Source organism: Quercus suber, unplaced genomic scaffold (assembly GCF_002906115.3).
Source record: "Quercus suber isolate HL8 unplaced genomic scaffold, Cork oak 2.0 scaffold_655, whole genome shotgun sequence".
Taxonomy (NCBI): Eukaryota; Viridiplantae; Streptophyta; class Magnoliopsida; order Fagales; family Fagaceae; genus Quercus; species Quercus suber.
This window is the reverse complement of record NW_027070096.1, coordinates 63,596-80,133: the sequence shown is the minus strand read 5'-3', so window position 1 is coordinate 80,133 and position 16,538 is coordinate 63,596. Positions and strand designations below refer to the sequence as shown.

At 36.9% G+C, this 16,538-nt stretch overlaps 1 protein-coding gene across 1 annotated transcript; it reads right to left on the bottom strand.

The window, feature by feature from the left end:
* Positions 1-464: 464 nt before the first annotated feature.
* On the bottom strand, positions 465-6,465 carry LOC112020908 (uncharacterized protein At5g49945). The gene is made up of 3 exons (XM_024053480.2): positions 5,269-6,465; positions 1,207-1,410; positions 465-1,113 (listed from the first exon to the last, which is right to left on the bottom strand). The coding sequence occupies exons 1-3, from the start codon at positions 6,256-6,258 to the stop codon at positions 883-885; spliced, it is 1,425 nt and encodes a 474-aa protein (XP_023909248.1). The 5' UTR covers positions 6,259-6,465; the 3' UTR covers positions 465-882.
* Between the last annotated feature and the right edge of the window lie 10,073 nt (positions 6,466-16,538).

The following is a 16,538-nucleotide window of genomic DNA, read 5'->3' as shown; positions in this document are numbered from 1 at the left end:
TTCATCAATTTCACATGTCAATCTACCAACATTTTCCCCCTGTTGTGATAACCTAGGTACCATACCAAACCATCCATTGTGATGATACTTGTTAAAAATAACCTTTAGATCTTTTTTTTTTTCCTTGGGAGATTTGATATAACATGTTTGGATATCATCTGATAGCAAATTTGGTAGTCTTTTTGTTGTTAAATAAAGGGTTAGGGATCAAATCCCACCAAACCTAAAGCCGCCCCCTAAAGAGAAAAAGAAAAGAAACTCATTAGTATCTTGGCTAAATGCTAAACAATAAACAATAATCATTATGGAATGGCCAAAATCCTATGGCCGATTTATGTTCAAATTCTTTTACTTTGATAAGAGCTATAACGATGAGCTGTGCAGACAGATAATTCACTTTCTTACTTCCACAGTGATGAAGTTTATCAAATTGAAATATTTTAATTACAAATTGCACAAGCACAAAATCCAAAGATCCCATCACATTTCCATTTAAAAGTCTAGTTTCTCAAATTGCATTGTTGCCACTGTCCAAGTTCAGATAGGCATGTCCGATCAATGTTGCCATTGTCCAGAAATGATATATAAATATAATAGGTGAGATACGGAAATGTCAATAACGCCACAACCTATTTTAGAAGCTAACTAACCAGAGGTATAAATGTCGGCCAATAGCTTGAAAATAGTTTCTGCAGCACTGAATTTGGGTACACATTCAAAATCCACAAATTTGTGGAATTGTTTAAGACTAGCTAATATAAAAGCAAAGAACCAAGTACATGGCGATAAGGGTACAGTAACAAAAATTTAGGAGGGCAAACCCGAGTAAAATATCAGAAAATTAAGGGAAGATTATGGAAACTCGTCTAGTGAAATCTGGGATTAGTGGGCACGGGTCATCTTTACTTTTGGCGCTGCCTTCTTCATTTGACGAGCACGCTCTTTTGCTTCTTTCTTGCGAATAGACTCTGCAGTAAGCTTTGCCTCGGCCTCCTCCAGCATCTTTTTCCTCTCTGCCTTCTTTTTCTGCAAAGCTTCTTGCCTAGCATTTTGCAATTCTTTATATGCCTCTTGAGCAGCCTTTGATCTGGTTGCTTCTGTTTTAGATCGAGCCTGCACTAGCATATTTCAGAGTTAAAAGATCGTGCCTTAGCTAGCAAATTTTGTTTAATCAAATTGAAGAACTTTATTATAAGCTTGACCCACCTGAGAACTGAGCTTGTACCGCCCAATCAAGTCGATATAATAAGGTACAAGTGCCACCAATCGAGTCATATCAGCCATGTTATTGGCGTCAGGGAGGGCAAACTTGAACAATAGCACCTTCCTATGTGTGCCGGGGTTTTGATCAGAGAAATGCATTGACATGAAACCCTTTCCGAATTTCTCAAAAGCTTTTTCTCCAAAAACCTGCCCAATACCAGGTATGGTTATATTTAAAGAACATAATGCAGATGTTTCTATCTAATTGTGTGATATGGATTAATTGGAGGGAGAGAAATAATCGCATATTTGAAGATTCAGTGCTTTCCATAGCTTTATTTGTGATAACTTTGTTTGATTGGTCACATGCATGGGGATTTACTTTTAGGAAATCCATTCCGCTGTTTTTAGATTCCCTTTCTTCTTGTACATAGTTTTTTTTTTCTTTCCCTTCTATTGCTTGTACTTATCTTCTTGCCTACTTCATTTCTTTGATATGGAGTAGTTTTTTAATACAACTTTTCTTACCTATCCAAAAAATATATATATCTATCTAATTAGAATTGTGTGGCTATGATGCTAGATTGCCTGAGATTTACTTCATCGCATAACCTAGTTCTTAAATAGTAGGAAAATCAAGAAAGAGGATTGCACAGTAAGACCTAAGGCATTTACTATAAAAAAATAATAATAAAAATAAAAATAAAAATAAAAAAATAAAAAAGAAGAACGAAAGAAAGAAAGAAGACCTGAATCCATACAAGATAGCAGGACTCCAAAGCATTCAAAAATTGTAGACCAGACTACAAATAGAGCATTATGATGTTTAGCGGAGGGGAAATATGCAACACTAAATACTGGAGAAAGACTATGCAGCAAGGAGAGGATAACATTGATATAATTTGTACGCTCTAGTTAATTGATTTATTAAAGGTTCCATTATTTTTCCAATTAATCCAGTGCTTGAGACAACATCACAGAGGAATTCAGTCTACACACAAGTTACACAAATCTTTTTAATGGGACAGAACATGCAGAACACCTTTTAGCTCATTTCAGATATAGAAAATGTAAGGTAAACATCATTACTACGATTTAAATATTCCAAAACTAGCAGTAAACATCTATTGATCTATTAAATTACCGATTGTAACAAGAGCTCAAGCTACTGGGATATAATAAATTTAATCATTTAACCACATACTTCTAACACTTCCCCTCATGTGTGGGCTGAAACTACCTTTAATTGGTGAGGCCCAACACATGAGAATTTAAATGGGAGGTAGAGTGGAGGAGACAATGATCAAACTCAAGATCTCATGCTCTGATACCATGTTAAATTACCGATTATCCCAAAAGCTTAAGCTATTGGAATATGGTAAATTTATTCATTTAACCACATACTTCTAACATGATCTAAGGCCAATTCTTTGCTAATTAACTATTGAAGCAAAATCTCTATAGCACTCATCCAATGATACATTCAATACAAACCTTAAAAATTTTATAACCTTTCATCAGGCAATGTCACGCATACAATGTCACACATAGTACTATTGGATTAGACCTCCCACCGGAATAACTTCATGAAGAATTCAATATCACACATAAAAAATAATCCAAAGGTGGGTCCTTTAGGGATGACCAATTTCAAGGAAAAAAACCAACACATGAAGCAAAGTGATTAAGGAACTATGGAAGCTAACCCATGCACAAACAAAATGATTATATAAATCTAGTGTCAGCTTTCATAGTTACTTATACTCTTGCTTCAAGAAGTGGACCTTTTATTCTTGGTATGGCCATTCTCTAATAGTAGAAAACAAAAAAAATAACATACTTAACAGTTTCTGGGTAACCATTAATGCTGCTACTGTTTTTTATAGGTGATGCTCAAGTCATTAAACTAAAACTCATAATTAAAAGGCCAAACCCTCCACAAATAACAAGAAAATTCTCTAAAACATTTAGTCACAAAACTACATAATTAAAGACATTTCAAATAATTAAAAAAATACGGACATTTAAACCTACTCATCTCAAGGAAGCAGAAACTCACCACATCAAATTAAATATTTCAGCACACACACACGAAGAGAACAAATAAATCAAGTGTAAGAGAGTTGGTAAACAAATAGGGAGAGAATTAAAAATAGAGCAAGTAAATAAGAGAGCTCCTTTTTTTTTTTTTTTTGATAAGTAAATAAGAGAGCTCCTTAACCTTGCTCTGTCCCTTGCATTGAGTTTTGGCCAAAAAAGGAAGACGAAGTAGTCTTTGCTGTAACACTTGCACAGACTCCCTCTCAACTCTTACTTTCTCACTCTCGTATCCCTTTCTCCACTGCAAGGAAGAAAGGCTTGGGAGATAATTGTGCACTCTACAAGTAATGAACTATACTCCGCTCAACTAAGCCTTAATCTCAATTAAATTGGGTCAGCTATGGATCCTCATTATTCATCAACTAATTGGAATTTGTCATATGTATTCCACTCTGTCGTTCTATCTTATCTAAACCCATTTTCTCTATCTCCACCCCCTCACTAATTATATAACCTTTTTTTTTTTGGTAAATAATGAAATTTCATTAAACAAAAGCCCCAAGTACACCGGGAGTGTACTTGGAAAGGGTTACATCAACATCAAAAATTACAATGATCAAGCATAACAAAAATATTAGAGCAAGAAAAAGAAGAGAAAACAGAACACCAAGCAAAAAAAGAGTGGAGGAGGAGAGATTTAGTCTCAAGAATTGACCGTCTCACTAATTACATAACCTTATTCATTACTTCTATCCATATTATTTTAGGCCTTCCTAATTAAAAAATCCTTCACTACTAATTTTAGGCCTCTCTATTCCTCTTTTTTTAGCCCCTTAACTATAATTAAATCATCTTTTTAGTCTCTGCTGTGCATTACCAAACCTTCTAACGCGAATTTCCCACATCTTTCTTTTAATACCAGCCTTATATTTGAATGGATGACTTCATTCCTTATCCTGTCTTTCCAAGTATTCCCACTCATCCATTTACAAATTCTCACTTCAACTATAATCATTTTAAAAGCATATTGCTTCTTAAAACCCCAATAATCATTCTCATATAGCAATCCCATATAAAGTTAAGCTTTCATACTTTCTCCTCCTATTTTTAAATAGTTTTGGTAGTACATTAGTCTATCATTCAAGTGACGAATTACAAGTTGTTGGAAAAATTGCATCTCCTAAAACGTATTACTAATCAAGTAGAGTTCCATCCATCAACAAAATTTATAAAGTTCATACATAATAATTAGAAGAAGGAAGAAGAAACTGCCATGCAACCATATAACAACTAAAATCCCACTATGCACAACAATAATCAATACCTACATAGCAAAACATCAAAATTCAAATTTAACCTCATAGTTTCCCATACAAAAACAAACTAACTAATCAAATACAGTTCAAACAATCAATAGAGTCAAACATTTCAAGCAAGAAATTGCTCCTCACATTCAGCTATCTTAATTCAGATCATACAAAAACTTAAATCCAACTACTCACTGCACTACACAATAACTACACAAAAGCTCAAACCAAACAATAACCAATTCCCATGAGTCAAATACCTGTAAACACACAAACAAAATAGTTTCAACCAAGCACAAACTTCTCACATCATCAACAACAACAATCAAGCCTTACTCTCAAAATTTCAGATCAACTCTAAATCCTCATCAGAGGAGACCATTCTATTCTATCCAAAGTCAAAACTTTTTTTTCCAACGTTCTATTCAAAGTCAAACTTTTGGTTAATTCCTCAAATTGACATATTTCTTGTCACATCAAATTATCCATATTCAAATTCAACAACTATACTAAACAACACACACAGCATAATCGAAGAAAAAACCACCAAAATTGAAATGCCTTTTCCACCGTCCTCATTGTTACTTCCTTAACTGAAATGCATTTTTTTAAATTACTTCTCACATCAAATTATCAATATCCAAATTTCAAACCACACAACAACTAGGCTAAACAAGAATTCAGCATATAAATCAATCAAAAACAAAACCAATCCAACCTGTTCGAGCACGGCCTCCGTGATCAAATCCCCAGCAACCTCCTTCGACTCGGAAATCACCGCCAACTCCTCACTCACCCACTTCTTCCCACTCGGCGCCGGCACCATTCCCGCAAACTTCTGCAAATCCCTTACCTCCTTCTGCATAGTCTTCGCCGCCTTCTTCTTCGCCACCGCGAAAACCACATGATCCATCGCCTCCTCATTCATATACACCTCGATACTAATCTCGTCCTTACACGGCACCACCATATTATACAGCCTCGAAATCAAATCGTGGCGGCTCTTCAACTCCATGGTCGCCAACAAACCCTGGCAATACCTCCGCCCGCTGGCGTAAAACTTGAACACGGTCTGACCTTCCTTCAACAACAACGGCGAATCGTCGCCTTCTCCGATGCCTAAGAGGCTGAAATTCCGATCGAAGATCGAATCCTTGATCGCGAACTTCGACGCCCAAGCAAGAGCGAGTTTCTCATTCTCGCGCCTCCCGGTGAAGTAGTTGATGGCGAAGATGATGAGGAAAGTAACGCTCACGATCTCGATCGTGTACTTTTTAAGCGAAAACGGTTCCGGCGGCTGAACCGGTTTCGATTTCGAATCGGAGGGAGTGGCAGTTTCAGTAATTGTTGGGGTTTCCAAGTGCGGTTGTTGGATTTCCTCGATAGGTAAGCCTTCGAATTCGTCTTCGTCCCAGTACTCGAAGCTGGTTGGCTTCGGAGAATCCGAAGGGATTGGGTCTGGATTGGGGTTCGGGTCTGGTTGGGTGGGTTCGGGTTCGGGATTGGGATCGGGATCGGAGAGAGTGAGAGGAGGGGAATGGAGGAAAGTAGTAGTAGTGTAGAGGAAATCGGAGTCGGATTCGGCGTCGGAGTCCGGTTCGGATTCGGGGTCTTCGGAGTCGAAGCCTTCGAAGTGGGAATCGGAGAAGACGAGGGAAAGGAAGAGGAAGAGAAGGGAAAGGAAAGCGAGGAAGTGGAAAGGTTTCATCGTGTATGTAAGGGAAATTGAATGAGTTTATTTTTATTAGAGAGAGGGAGGCTATTATGGATTATGATGGTATCATGTTATGAGTGATTTGAGTTTTTGTGAGAGACGGACAGCGGGAGTGGCAGAGAAAATGGAAGTGAAAAAAGGGTCCGCCGGGGTTGGAGGGCTAACTTGGCAAATCTGACTGCTGATATGATTATTTTTTAATAATTAAAAATATATATACTGCTCTGACTCTCCTGGCCACTGTTAATTATTATCTATTGTCTTACGTACACACTCGCATATTTTTTTTTTAATAAAAAAAAAAAAAGAAAAAAAAAAGAGTGCAATAGGTACCTAAAAAGAAAATCTGGTTACTACAACACTAAGTCTAAGCAACCATATCGAGACAATTCCATTTCCTTCAAGAAAAATGAAATTGAGGGTTCCTTTGGTACGGCATCTCTAGCCACTTCAACTAGACGTCTTTCTTATCGCCAAGTGCTACAAACATGTTCCTATCCTCTACTTTTTTCATGAAAAAGAAGGTGCTGAACAGATGAAGACGATCACCTAATTGTACCACGGGAAAACTTAACACCATGTCCAGAATTGATTTAAGCTCAGTAGTTGCTTTGGAAGCACATGGTGTACCAGTATTTACACTTCTACTTTCAACAATAACATCTGAGATGCTCTTCAAAGAGTTGGACATCTCTTACACAACTGAACGTTTTTTTCTTGATTTCTTGCAAATTGGCCTGAAAAAGCGGACACCACTTGCCAAGCCTTTCCCCTTATTCACTAGCGGTCCTACCCTTGATGATGATGTGCCTTCAACCTCTATTGGGTCAACATTCACAGAGGGTTGACATTGGGGATTAACAAATTCTTTGCTATCAGCGAAGTCCCCAGACCCTTCGATGGTTTCCTTTGGTATTTGACCACTCGTGTAGAATGCATTTTTTCCTGTTACAACTGTATCTCTAAACATGATGTCCATGGAGTATTTATTCTGCATACCTCTTTTTTTAAAGTTTCCTACCTTGGGACATGCTTTCATGTGGACAACCAGTAGTTAGAACACAATATATAGTTGTAGACAATGGAGTTTTTCACAATTATGTAAAGTGAACTAACCACAATCTTTCGGGTCCACCACTCATCACTGGCATCAAGCTGCCCAATTCTAAGATCCAGACCTAACCCAGTCTCTCGCTCAAAACACTCGTTATAATCCTTCCACCGTTTTCTCAAATGATCCCATTTGTTTTTAAACTGCATGTGAGTCACCACTTTTCCCATTTCGTCCAATTGGTTAATCACTGCATCAACCCCTTCTTTTCTCAAAAATCCTCCACTCATCTGGCCCTCTAGACTTGAAAGCACACAAATCACAAAAAGCTTTTAGTTCTGCTGGTTCTTCCAATCAGTTCTCGCATCATTACCATCGTCCTTCGATTTCCCCTTACCCATTTTTGCTACAACTTCCTTCTATACTCATTAAGGCATTTCAACAAACAGTTTGTGTGCATATCATAATCGGTTACGCATGCCCACATGAAAAATGCAAAGTAAACTCAGATGGTTCAAATACAACATAGGTAGGAAGAGAAACACACAAAATTACACGAAGGAGAGAGAAACCCACATACTAGTGTCATAGAAAACACAAAAACCACACACAAACGTTGAATACAAAAAACCACAGATTGAAGCCTCATAAAAAACAATATAACCACACACCAATAGATCAAAGAGTATGAGAAGTTAGACACAACTTACTCATGAATGCAGAGACCCACAGTGGTGGCAACAACGTCCCAAGTGGAGAGAAGGTGAGCTTGAGCGAAGGAAGAACATAGGGGATAGGGTGGGTTTGTTCCACGTAATGGGTTTGCAATGTAGGTGTTTCATCTGTTTTGATGGGTTGTTGGTTGGTGGGTAGGTGCAATTCATTGATTCGGAAGATGACAAAGCATTGATGAAGAACATTGAAGAAATCTACCAAGGTAGTTGAGAGAAGAAACTCCTGGAGAATGAAAATAGTCGTTGGCTTGAACGCTGCATTTTGTGTTTGTGACTCTGCCCTTCTTCGTGGGTTATTTGTGTGTGAATAGTACTGAGCATGTGTCCATGAACAGTACATGCACACGCCCGCTATTAATGAAACGGTGCACTCTATTTTTTCATCCATGCGTTTTTCAACTGGGCTTATGCGCGTTTATGAGCATACTGTAGCGTGGGTCCCTTGCATTTGTAAACGCAAACGCAAAAAATGTATTATCCAAACACTCACTTAGAGGAGATTTTTATTATCTAGGTATGGATCTAATACATTACATAGCATGATTTAGTTTTTTTTTTTTTTTTTTTTTTTTTTTTTTTTTTTTTTTTTTTTTTTTTTTTTTTTTTTTTTTTTTTTTTTTTTTTTTCTTTCTTTTGAGAATCCAAACTAAAAGGCATTTTATTAAGCTATAGGAAAATTAGCAAATACAAAATGATAAATATCTGATGGAACATCCTCCAACCAGATTAAAACATGAGAAGAAAGCGTCGCTCTCTACGCTAAGGCATGGGCCACGGAGTTTCCCTACCTCCTAACATGAGAGAAGGATTTGGTTTGTAACAAACCACTAATAGACTCAATGTCTTTTACAATGTGGCCGAAGCTAGGGGCAGAGCAATTTCCATTAGCAAGTGCATTAATAACTGTTACTGCATCACCTTCAAAAATGAAATGCTCAAAACCCAGCTCCAGCACGAACAGCTTTGCATGCTGCCAAGACTTCCAGTACTTCTGAGGACACTGGTTTGGGTACCTTTTCTACTAATGCCACCAAGACCTGCCCCCTATTATTTAGGACTACCACCCCAATCCCTACCTGGTCCAATTCAGCAAACATAGCACCATCAAAATTTGACTTCACTACCTCTCCATCTAGTGGTTTCCATTTAGTGTTTCTCTGCTTTGGCACCTTCATACCAGATCGAGATTGGCTTTGAAAACCCGTCAGTAATGCAGTGGCACTCTCCAATATTTTTCCCAGTGGTACACTTGGTTCATTACACCTCACCTTATTCATTCAGCCCCAAATAAACCACGCTATCGCAGCAAACAATTCCAGTTGGTTTGCTTGCTCACCAACAAGGGTGACCAGATCAATTACCTGCGATACACCTGGGAAATCTTTACAAATCCATCCAAAGACCGTATCTCATACCAAACGTAACTAACTACACCCCCATAACACATGCAATGTGCTTTCATTTTCAGAACCACACATTGGGCATGTCGGATCATCTAACATTTTCCTCCGGAGAAGATTGCATTTTATAGGCAGAGCTTCAGAGCACACACGCCATAGAAATTTTTTTTATTTTATTTGGTACCTTCATCTTCCATAGGCGCCTCCAAAACACTTTCTTGCTTGTCATATCTGATCCTGATGCTCTATTCTGAGCGTCCAACTCACAAAGTAATTGATATCCGGACTTAACCGAATACACACCATCCCTCCATCTTGGCCAAACAATGCAGTTAGCCTGGTTCGTGGTACACATAGGAATGGATTTTATTTTAGCTGCTTCAAATGGTAGGAAGAGGTGGTCAATCTTCACTCCATCCCACTGCTTAGTATCTTGATCAATCAGGTAAGCAACTCGCACATCTCTAGGGGCTATTTTTTGTGGTGAGCTGATTTTTGAGGGGAAATTTCCAAGTACCCATTTATCCCAGTACACTCAGATAGTTGAGCCATCCCTTACTTTCCACATAAAACCAGCTTCTATGACTATTCTAGCTTTTAAGATGCTCTGCCATGCGTACAACCCGGATGATTTTTTTGCTTCAAACACTGTCCCATGGGGAGGGGAAATTTCCAAGTACCCATTTATCCCAGTACACTCAGATAGTTGAGCCATCCCTTACTCTCCACATAAAACCAGCTTCTATGACTATTCTAGCTTTTAAGATGCTCTGCCATGCGTATGACCCGGATGATTTTTTTGCTTCAAACATTGTACTATGGGGGAAATATTTGGCTTTGAATACCCAGAAAAATAAAAAAGATTGATCATGCAGCAACCTCTAAACCTGTTTTGCAATCATCGCCTCATTGAACTTTACCAAGTCTTTGAAACCCAAACCACCTTGGTCTTTTGGTTGGCACATTACCTCCCAATTTCTCCAATGAATTTTCCTTTGCTCCCCTCTTTGCCCCCACCAAAATTTCCTTATTAACATCTCGATGTCATGACAAAGGCCTACCGGAAGTTTGAAACAAGACATGGCAAAAATTGGAATGGCTTGAACCACGGCTTTTAGAAGAACCTCCCTACCTGCTTAGGATAAAAGTTGCTCTTTCCACCCTTGCAATTTATTCCATTCTCATTCCTTAATATAATTTAGGCTTGCTCTCTTATTTTTTCCCACCACTGCTGGTAAGCCCAAATATTTTTCATACTCCTTAACCTCCTCCACCCCCAAAAAATTTGATATCTCTTCTTTTCTTTCCTCAGTGACAGCCTTGCTAAAAAAGATTGTCATCTTCCCTCTATTTATTTGTTGGCCCAAAGCTTGTTCATATAGAGTCAAAATCTCTTGTATTTTAACCAAATCACCCATTACTGCTCTAGTAAAGAGCAAGGTATCATTTGCAAAGAACAAGTGACTGATCCGTGGTCCATTCCTACACAATAAAAAGCCCCTTATCTCATCCTCCCTAGCTGCCACTTGAGTAACCGGTTTAAGCCTTCAGAGCACAATAAGAACAAGTAAGGTGAGAGAGGATCACCTTGTTTTATTCCCCTAGAAGGTTTAATATCACCCTTTGGTTCTCCATTCACCATGATAGAGTAGGAAACCATACTAATACACTCCATGATCAACTTCACCCATTTTTCACCAAAACCCATCTTCTCCATGACTTTTTTGACAAACCCCCATTCAATTCGGTTATATGCCTTACTCATGTCAAGCTTCAAAGCCAGGAATCCCTTCTTTTTTTTTTTTTTTACTTCTAATTCTTCATGTGATGTAAGGTTTCAAAGGCAACCAGTATGTTGTCAAAGATGGCTTTATCTGACTGAAAAGCACTCTAAGACTCCGATATAAGGTTACGTAAAATTCTTTTCAACTTATTTGCCACAACTTTAGACACTATTTTATAGAGAGTATTACAAAAAGAAATAGGGCAAAATTCAGATACAAGAAAAGGGCTTTTAACCTTAGGAATAAGTGTAATGAAAGTATTATTTAAAGATGGAGGGAAGGAACCTAAATTCAAGCAGTTAAGAACCACTGCCGACACTTTATCACCAATAATTTTCCAATAGTGTTGGAAAAATAATGGAGGCATTCCATCGGGGCCTGGCACCTTTAAAGCTTCCATCTGAAACACTGCCCTATCCACCTCTTCTCAAGTATACCCCTCCTGGAACATATTATTCATTTCAGTTGTGACTGAACATGGGATATCTGCCACGGCTTGGTCTAAATTGCATGGAGAGGCTAAAGTGAATAGATCTTGATTGTAACTGATTAGGATTTGTGCAATTTCTTCCTCATCCGTACACATCTGCCCCAATGAATTCCTAAGCTCACAGATTTTATTACATCGATATTTATGAGTTTCTCGGCTATAGAAGTAGCGAGTGTTCTTGTCACCTTCATGTAACCACAGTGCCCTAAACCGCTGTTTCCACTTTTTTTCTTCTTTTCCTGACAAATCACTAATCTCCCTCTTTAATTTCAGCACTCCCTCCACTGTTCCACCCCTAATTGCTGCTTCCTCTTCTCTTCTTAGTTTTTCCTTCTTTTCCTTCAACTGCTTTGTTACATTGCCAAAAGAGTTCCTACTCCACCATGACAAATTCAATTGACACCTTTTTAATTTTCCTTCCACTTGCTCCATCAAATTTCCATTAACTGGCTGTCTCCAAGCCGACTCCACTGAATCTTGGCACCCTTCTTCCTCAATCCACATTTGTTCAAACCTCCATGGTCTTTGAAGTTTCCTTGGTATACATGATGGAAAAATCACAATCGGCTTGTGATCTGAAGTGCCACACTCTAAATGCACTATTTTTGAATCTGGAAATTTCTCAATCCAATCAATTGTTGCGATCGCTCTATCAATCCTCTCCCAAATAGTGTGTCCATCCCTTTGTCTGTTGCACTATGTAAATTTTCCTCCACCATACCCCAAATCTCTAAACCCACATTCATCTAAAACATCCCTGAAATCTTGCTTCTGCCTAAATGGGCGTAATCGGCCTCCCAATTTTTCATGTGCTCTTGTAATTTCATTGAAATCACCTGCACAAATCCAAGGCAAAGAGTACCTGGCTTTAGACTTCGTAACTTTGCCCAAGAAATATGATGATTTCGTGTATCCGGTTCACCATAGAACCCTGTGAACCGCCACGCATCGTCTTTTCCTTTGTTAACAATGGCATCAATATGGTTGGGAGAGAAAGTATCCACCGAAAAATCAAAATCTGTTTTCCAAAAAACAACCACCCTGCCTCCTCTACTTTCTCTTAAGACTTCGATCATACCTCCAAACTTGTAACGTGCTCGAATTTCCTCTAGCCTAACTTTTGTCAGCCATGTCTCGGCCAAGAACACGACTGGGGGATCTTGAAATTCTAATAGATTGAGCTTAGTTTTGGTCTAGTTGGATTCATTAATTAAGTTAAGTTCTAACTTAATATCAAGAGTCTGTTTGAAATCCGCTTATTTTGTTGAAATTGAAAACTTTTTGCTAATAATAATGTAGATAAAGGTAAAAGTTAGCTGAAATAGTATAGGGAAACCCATGAATAGTACCAAAAAGTGCAGTGAGACCTATGAATAGTAGCAAAAATAAGCTAAATAATAATAAAAAATTGGCAAAATTAATCATGCCAAAAGGACACCAAGTACAAATTTGAACTCAATATCAAATACATGAGGTTGAGCTCAAAAACATTTAATCAAAGTTTTAATCTAAAAAAAAAAGCTTATTAAAAAAGGATAATACACTAATTAAAAAATGAATTTTTCTTCCATGTGTGAAAAATGAGAAATTTCAAAGAGAGAGGATCTAGATTATGTACTTGTGTACACACATAGCCATGAGGTGAGATGAAAGGGTTACCAATAGATGAGGATTGTGACGAGGGTTGTACAAAGAATGAGAGAGCTTAGTGATGTTTGAAGTTTGAACAATCGAAAAGAGAGAGAAGTGGTAGTGTGAGAATATTTGACGAACCAAGCTTCTAGAGGAAGCCTTGCTGAAGTTCTTGAGGTAGAGAGATGCTTGTTATTGTGTAAAATGATATTTGAATTAAAATGCAACATAGAAAGCCAAAATCTGAAAGAGGAAAGGGGAAAATGACATATCATCGGATTTGTTTTATATCAAACCTTAATTTCACGAGCATTTTTTTTCCCTTGTACTCGGCTCGTTTATTAAACAAGTTTGAAAATAAAAGTTCAAGCTGTGTTTGTTTAGAAATAAACAAACATAAATAATCTTTGTATTTACGCAAGCCCCAATTGTTCATGAATGGCTCAATTGAGTCGGTTCGTTTATAGCCCCTATTTGTTTATAGCTTTAGGATCGAGTGTTTGGATTGTATAGTAGTGCACGAATTGGAGTGTCTACTACCAATTCAATTAAAAAGTTTCATTTCAACCCCTCAAATATTTAGTAAAAGATGGCAATTTAATCATTTCATTAATTTTCATAATTAATGATAGAATTTCAACTTATGGCATGGTATTTACTCTTTTTGGTTTTTGACGTAGATGAAGTTAAAACAACAAATCTCTTAATCAAAAACAAAAGAATTTACTAATTGAGTTAAAGTTTGATAATAATTTTTCCTCTCATTCAATTGTCCTTCCTTCCATTCTCATTCATGCTATACATGACAATCTCACATTTTTATAATTTTCTTTTTGGCATTTTTGCCCAATAGCATAATTTTAGGAACAATGCATCCACTCAAACTTATTTAATTGTGCAACACTTTTTTTAGAACTTGAGTTTGTCAAACTCTAGTTCCAAGTATTATGAGCTCACGTGGCAATTTGATCAAATATAATGTTTAGAACTCGAGTTGAGTTCCAAAAATAGTGCTATATAACTAAATAAGTTTCGCAAATTGTGTTTCTCCTAAATTTTTCCTTAAATTAAGCTATTTGGCAGAATTAGCCCTTTCCTTTTTTTTTCTCTTCTCTTTTCTTCCTTTCTTCTCCGGCCTCCGCCTCTCTCATAGGCATCCCAAACCATGCTCACTTGCTTCATAGTGGTGGGGCTCATTGAGGGTAAAGGGGACTTAAACATGATATTTACACGAGAAATAGCAAGTTACAAAACTGGTTGCCAATAAATCAAGCAAGAAAATCAACACTTTTTGAGACCTATTGTATATTTGTTTAGAAATTGAACTTGATTCAGTGACTATTACTGAAACTCATTAAATCAAGCAAGAGCAAAACACCTTTACTTTTAGAGACCTAATATGGAGGCTTGTGTAATCCAAGCCTCGCCACATTTACAAAGAGGCCAATGGTTGTGGGGATGTTCTTCACCAAGAGAAGATTAAAAATTTGATATATGACTGTAATCATTTAGTTAGTTTGTTAATGCATTTCATTCGGTTTCTACTTTCTAACCAAAAATAAATTTCTAGAAAGCAAAACCTTTTTTTTTTTTTTGGGGTCTCGTGTTGGAATTTGACCCCAAAATGATTTAAGGTAACCGATATAACGTTGATAAATCCCAATTTTGCAAATATCAAATATGGACATAATTTTTTTAAAAAAATATGATTATCAATTCACATAATCACAACCACCAGTTTTTTAATTTGAAGATCTAATGCACAGTATTTTGATTTGAAGATAAAGAGAGTAATCAGAAAAAAAATCAAGCTCAGTTTATCAATTCACATTCCGATTACACCAAAAAAAAAAAAAAAAAAAAGTTAGATAACAATCTGTTTAACTTTATTGAGGAATTGAACCCCAAACCCAAATTTTTAGTTTATTTTATTTTCCATGTTATTTATTGTTATGTTTAGCAGTAGTGGTACTGTAGTAGGACAAAAAAATTACCAGGTTGGATGGTAATCAGTAATCACACTCACACGTGAACAAGAGACAGAAAAACCCAACTCCATCTATCTAACCTTAAAAAACATTATGCTCTGTCGAATCTAATCTCAAAAAAAAAAAAAAAAAACCAGACGCACGCACGCACGCACTTTACACAAAACAGTCAAAACACAAAGTAAAAAAGACAAGCACATAGATTCATCTCTCAGAAAAAGAGAGAAATCCCATCTTCTCCAAGATCGAGTACATATATATATGTAAGGATCCAGTACATCTCGTTATACAGAGAAACACGGTTGAGAGTTTGAGAGACTATAATAATATTGTTGCTATGTTGCAAGTTTGTTTGTTCTCAACCGTGATTACTCTGTATAAAAATATGTATTGGACCCGATTGAGTGAGACACACCTTGGCTTTCTTTTCTTTCATGGTCATATGCCAAAAGAAGAGGTATGCCGCAGCCCCGTACAGAAGAAAAGAAGGGTTTTGAGATAGTGAGTGTGTTTAGGGAAAAGATAGTATTTATAGGCCATGGGTTTGCTTGCGTAGTTGCCTAGGTTTCTACTAGGAATACCTTATTTGTTTACCATGGGATATTCTCATCTAACGGTGATCACGATAATGGGCCTTGATTTGGGAATATTGCTTATAGGTGGGTTCTTTCAATCAATCATGGCCGTCCAAAATTTTATAAGATAATAAGAGAAAATTTGTGTACGCAACCTTTTTGTTAACAATAGTGTTTAGTGACGTGAGTTGCGAATGTGGACCATGAATAGTAAAGAAGCACAAAATTGTGATGGTAGAAAAACTTAAAAAAGAGAATTGGTTTTTTGTCTATACCATCAATTTGTTGATAATTTTTTTTTTCTTTTTCGGATTCGCGTAAGTAATTAGCTTTGATTTTTTGACTTTTACTTCTCTATAACCAAGCTCTCTTTCTTTCTCTCTTATAGAGATAAATGCTTAATTGATTCATGAAAAATAGTAAGTAATATTTTAATATAAAAAATTCATAAATAATAGCTTATTTATTAGTATATTTTTGTTCATCTGTTAAGGTTTTTAGAGATTGAGAGAGTTATAATCTGCTTGTTAGTTTTACTCATTCCATACTTCCTGTCAAGATGACGAATACATCTTAAGATAATGAAAGATAAGAGATAACTACAACTAACAATCCAAAAA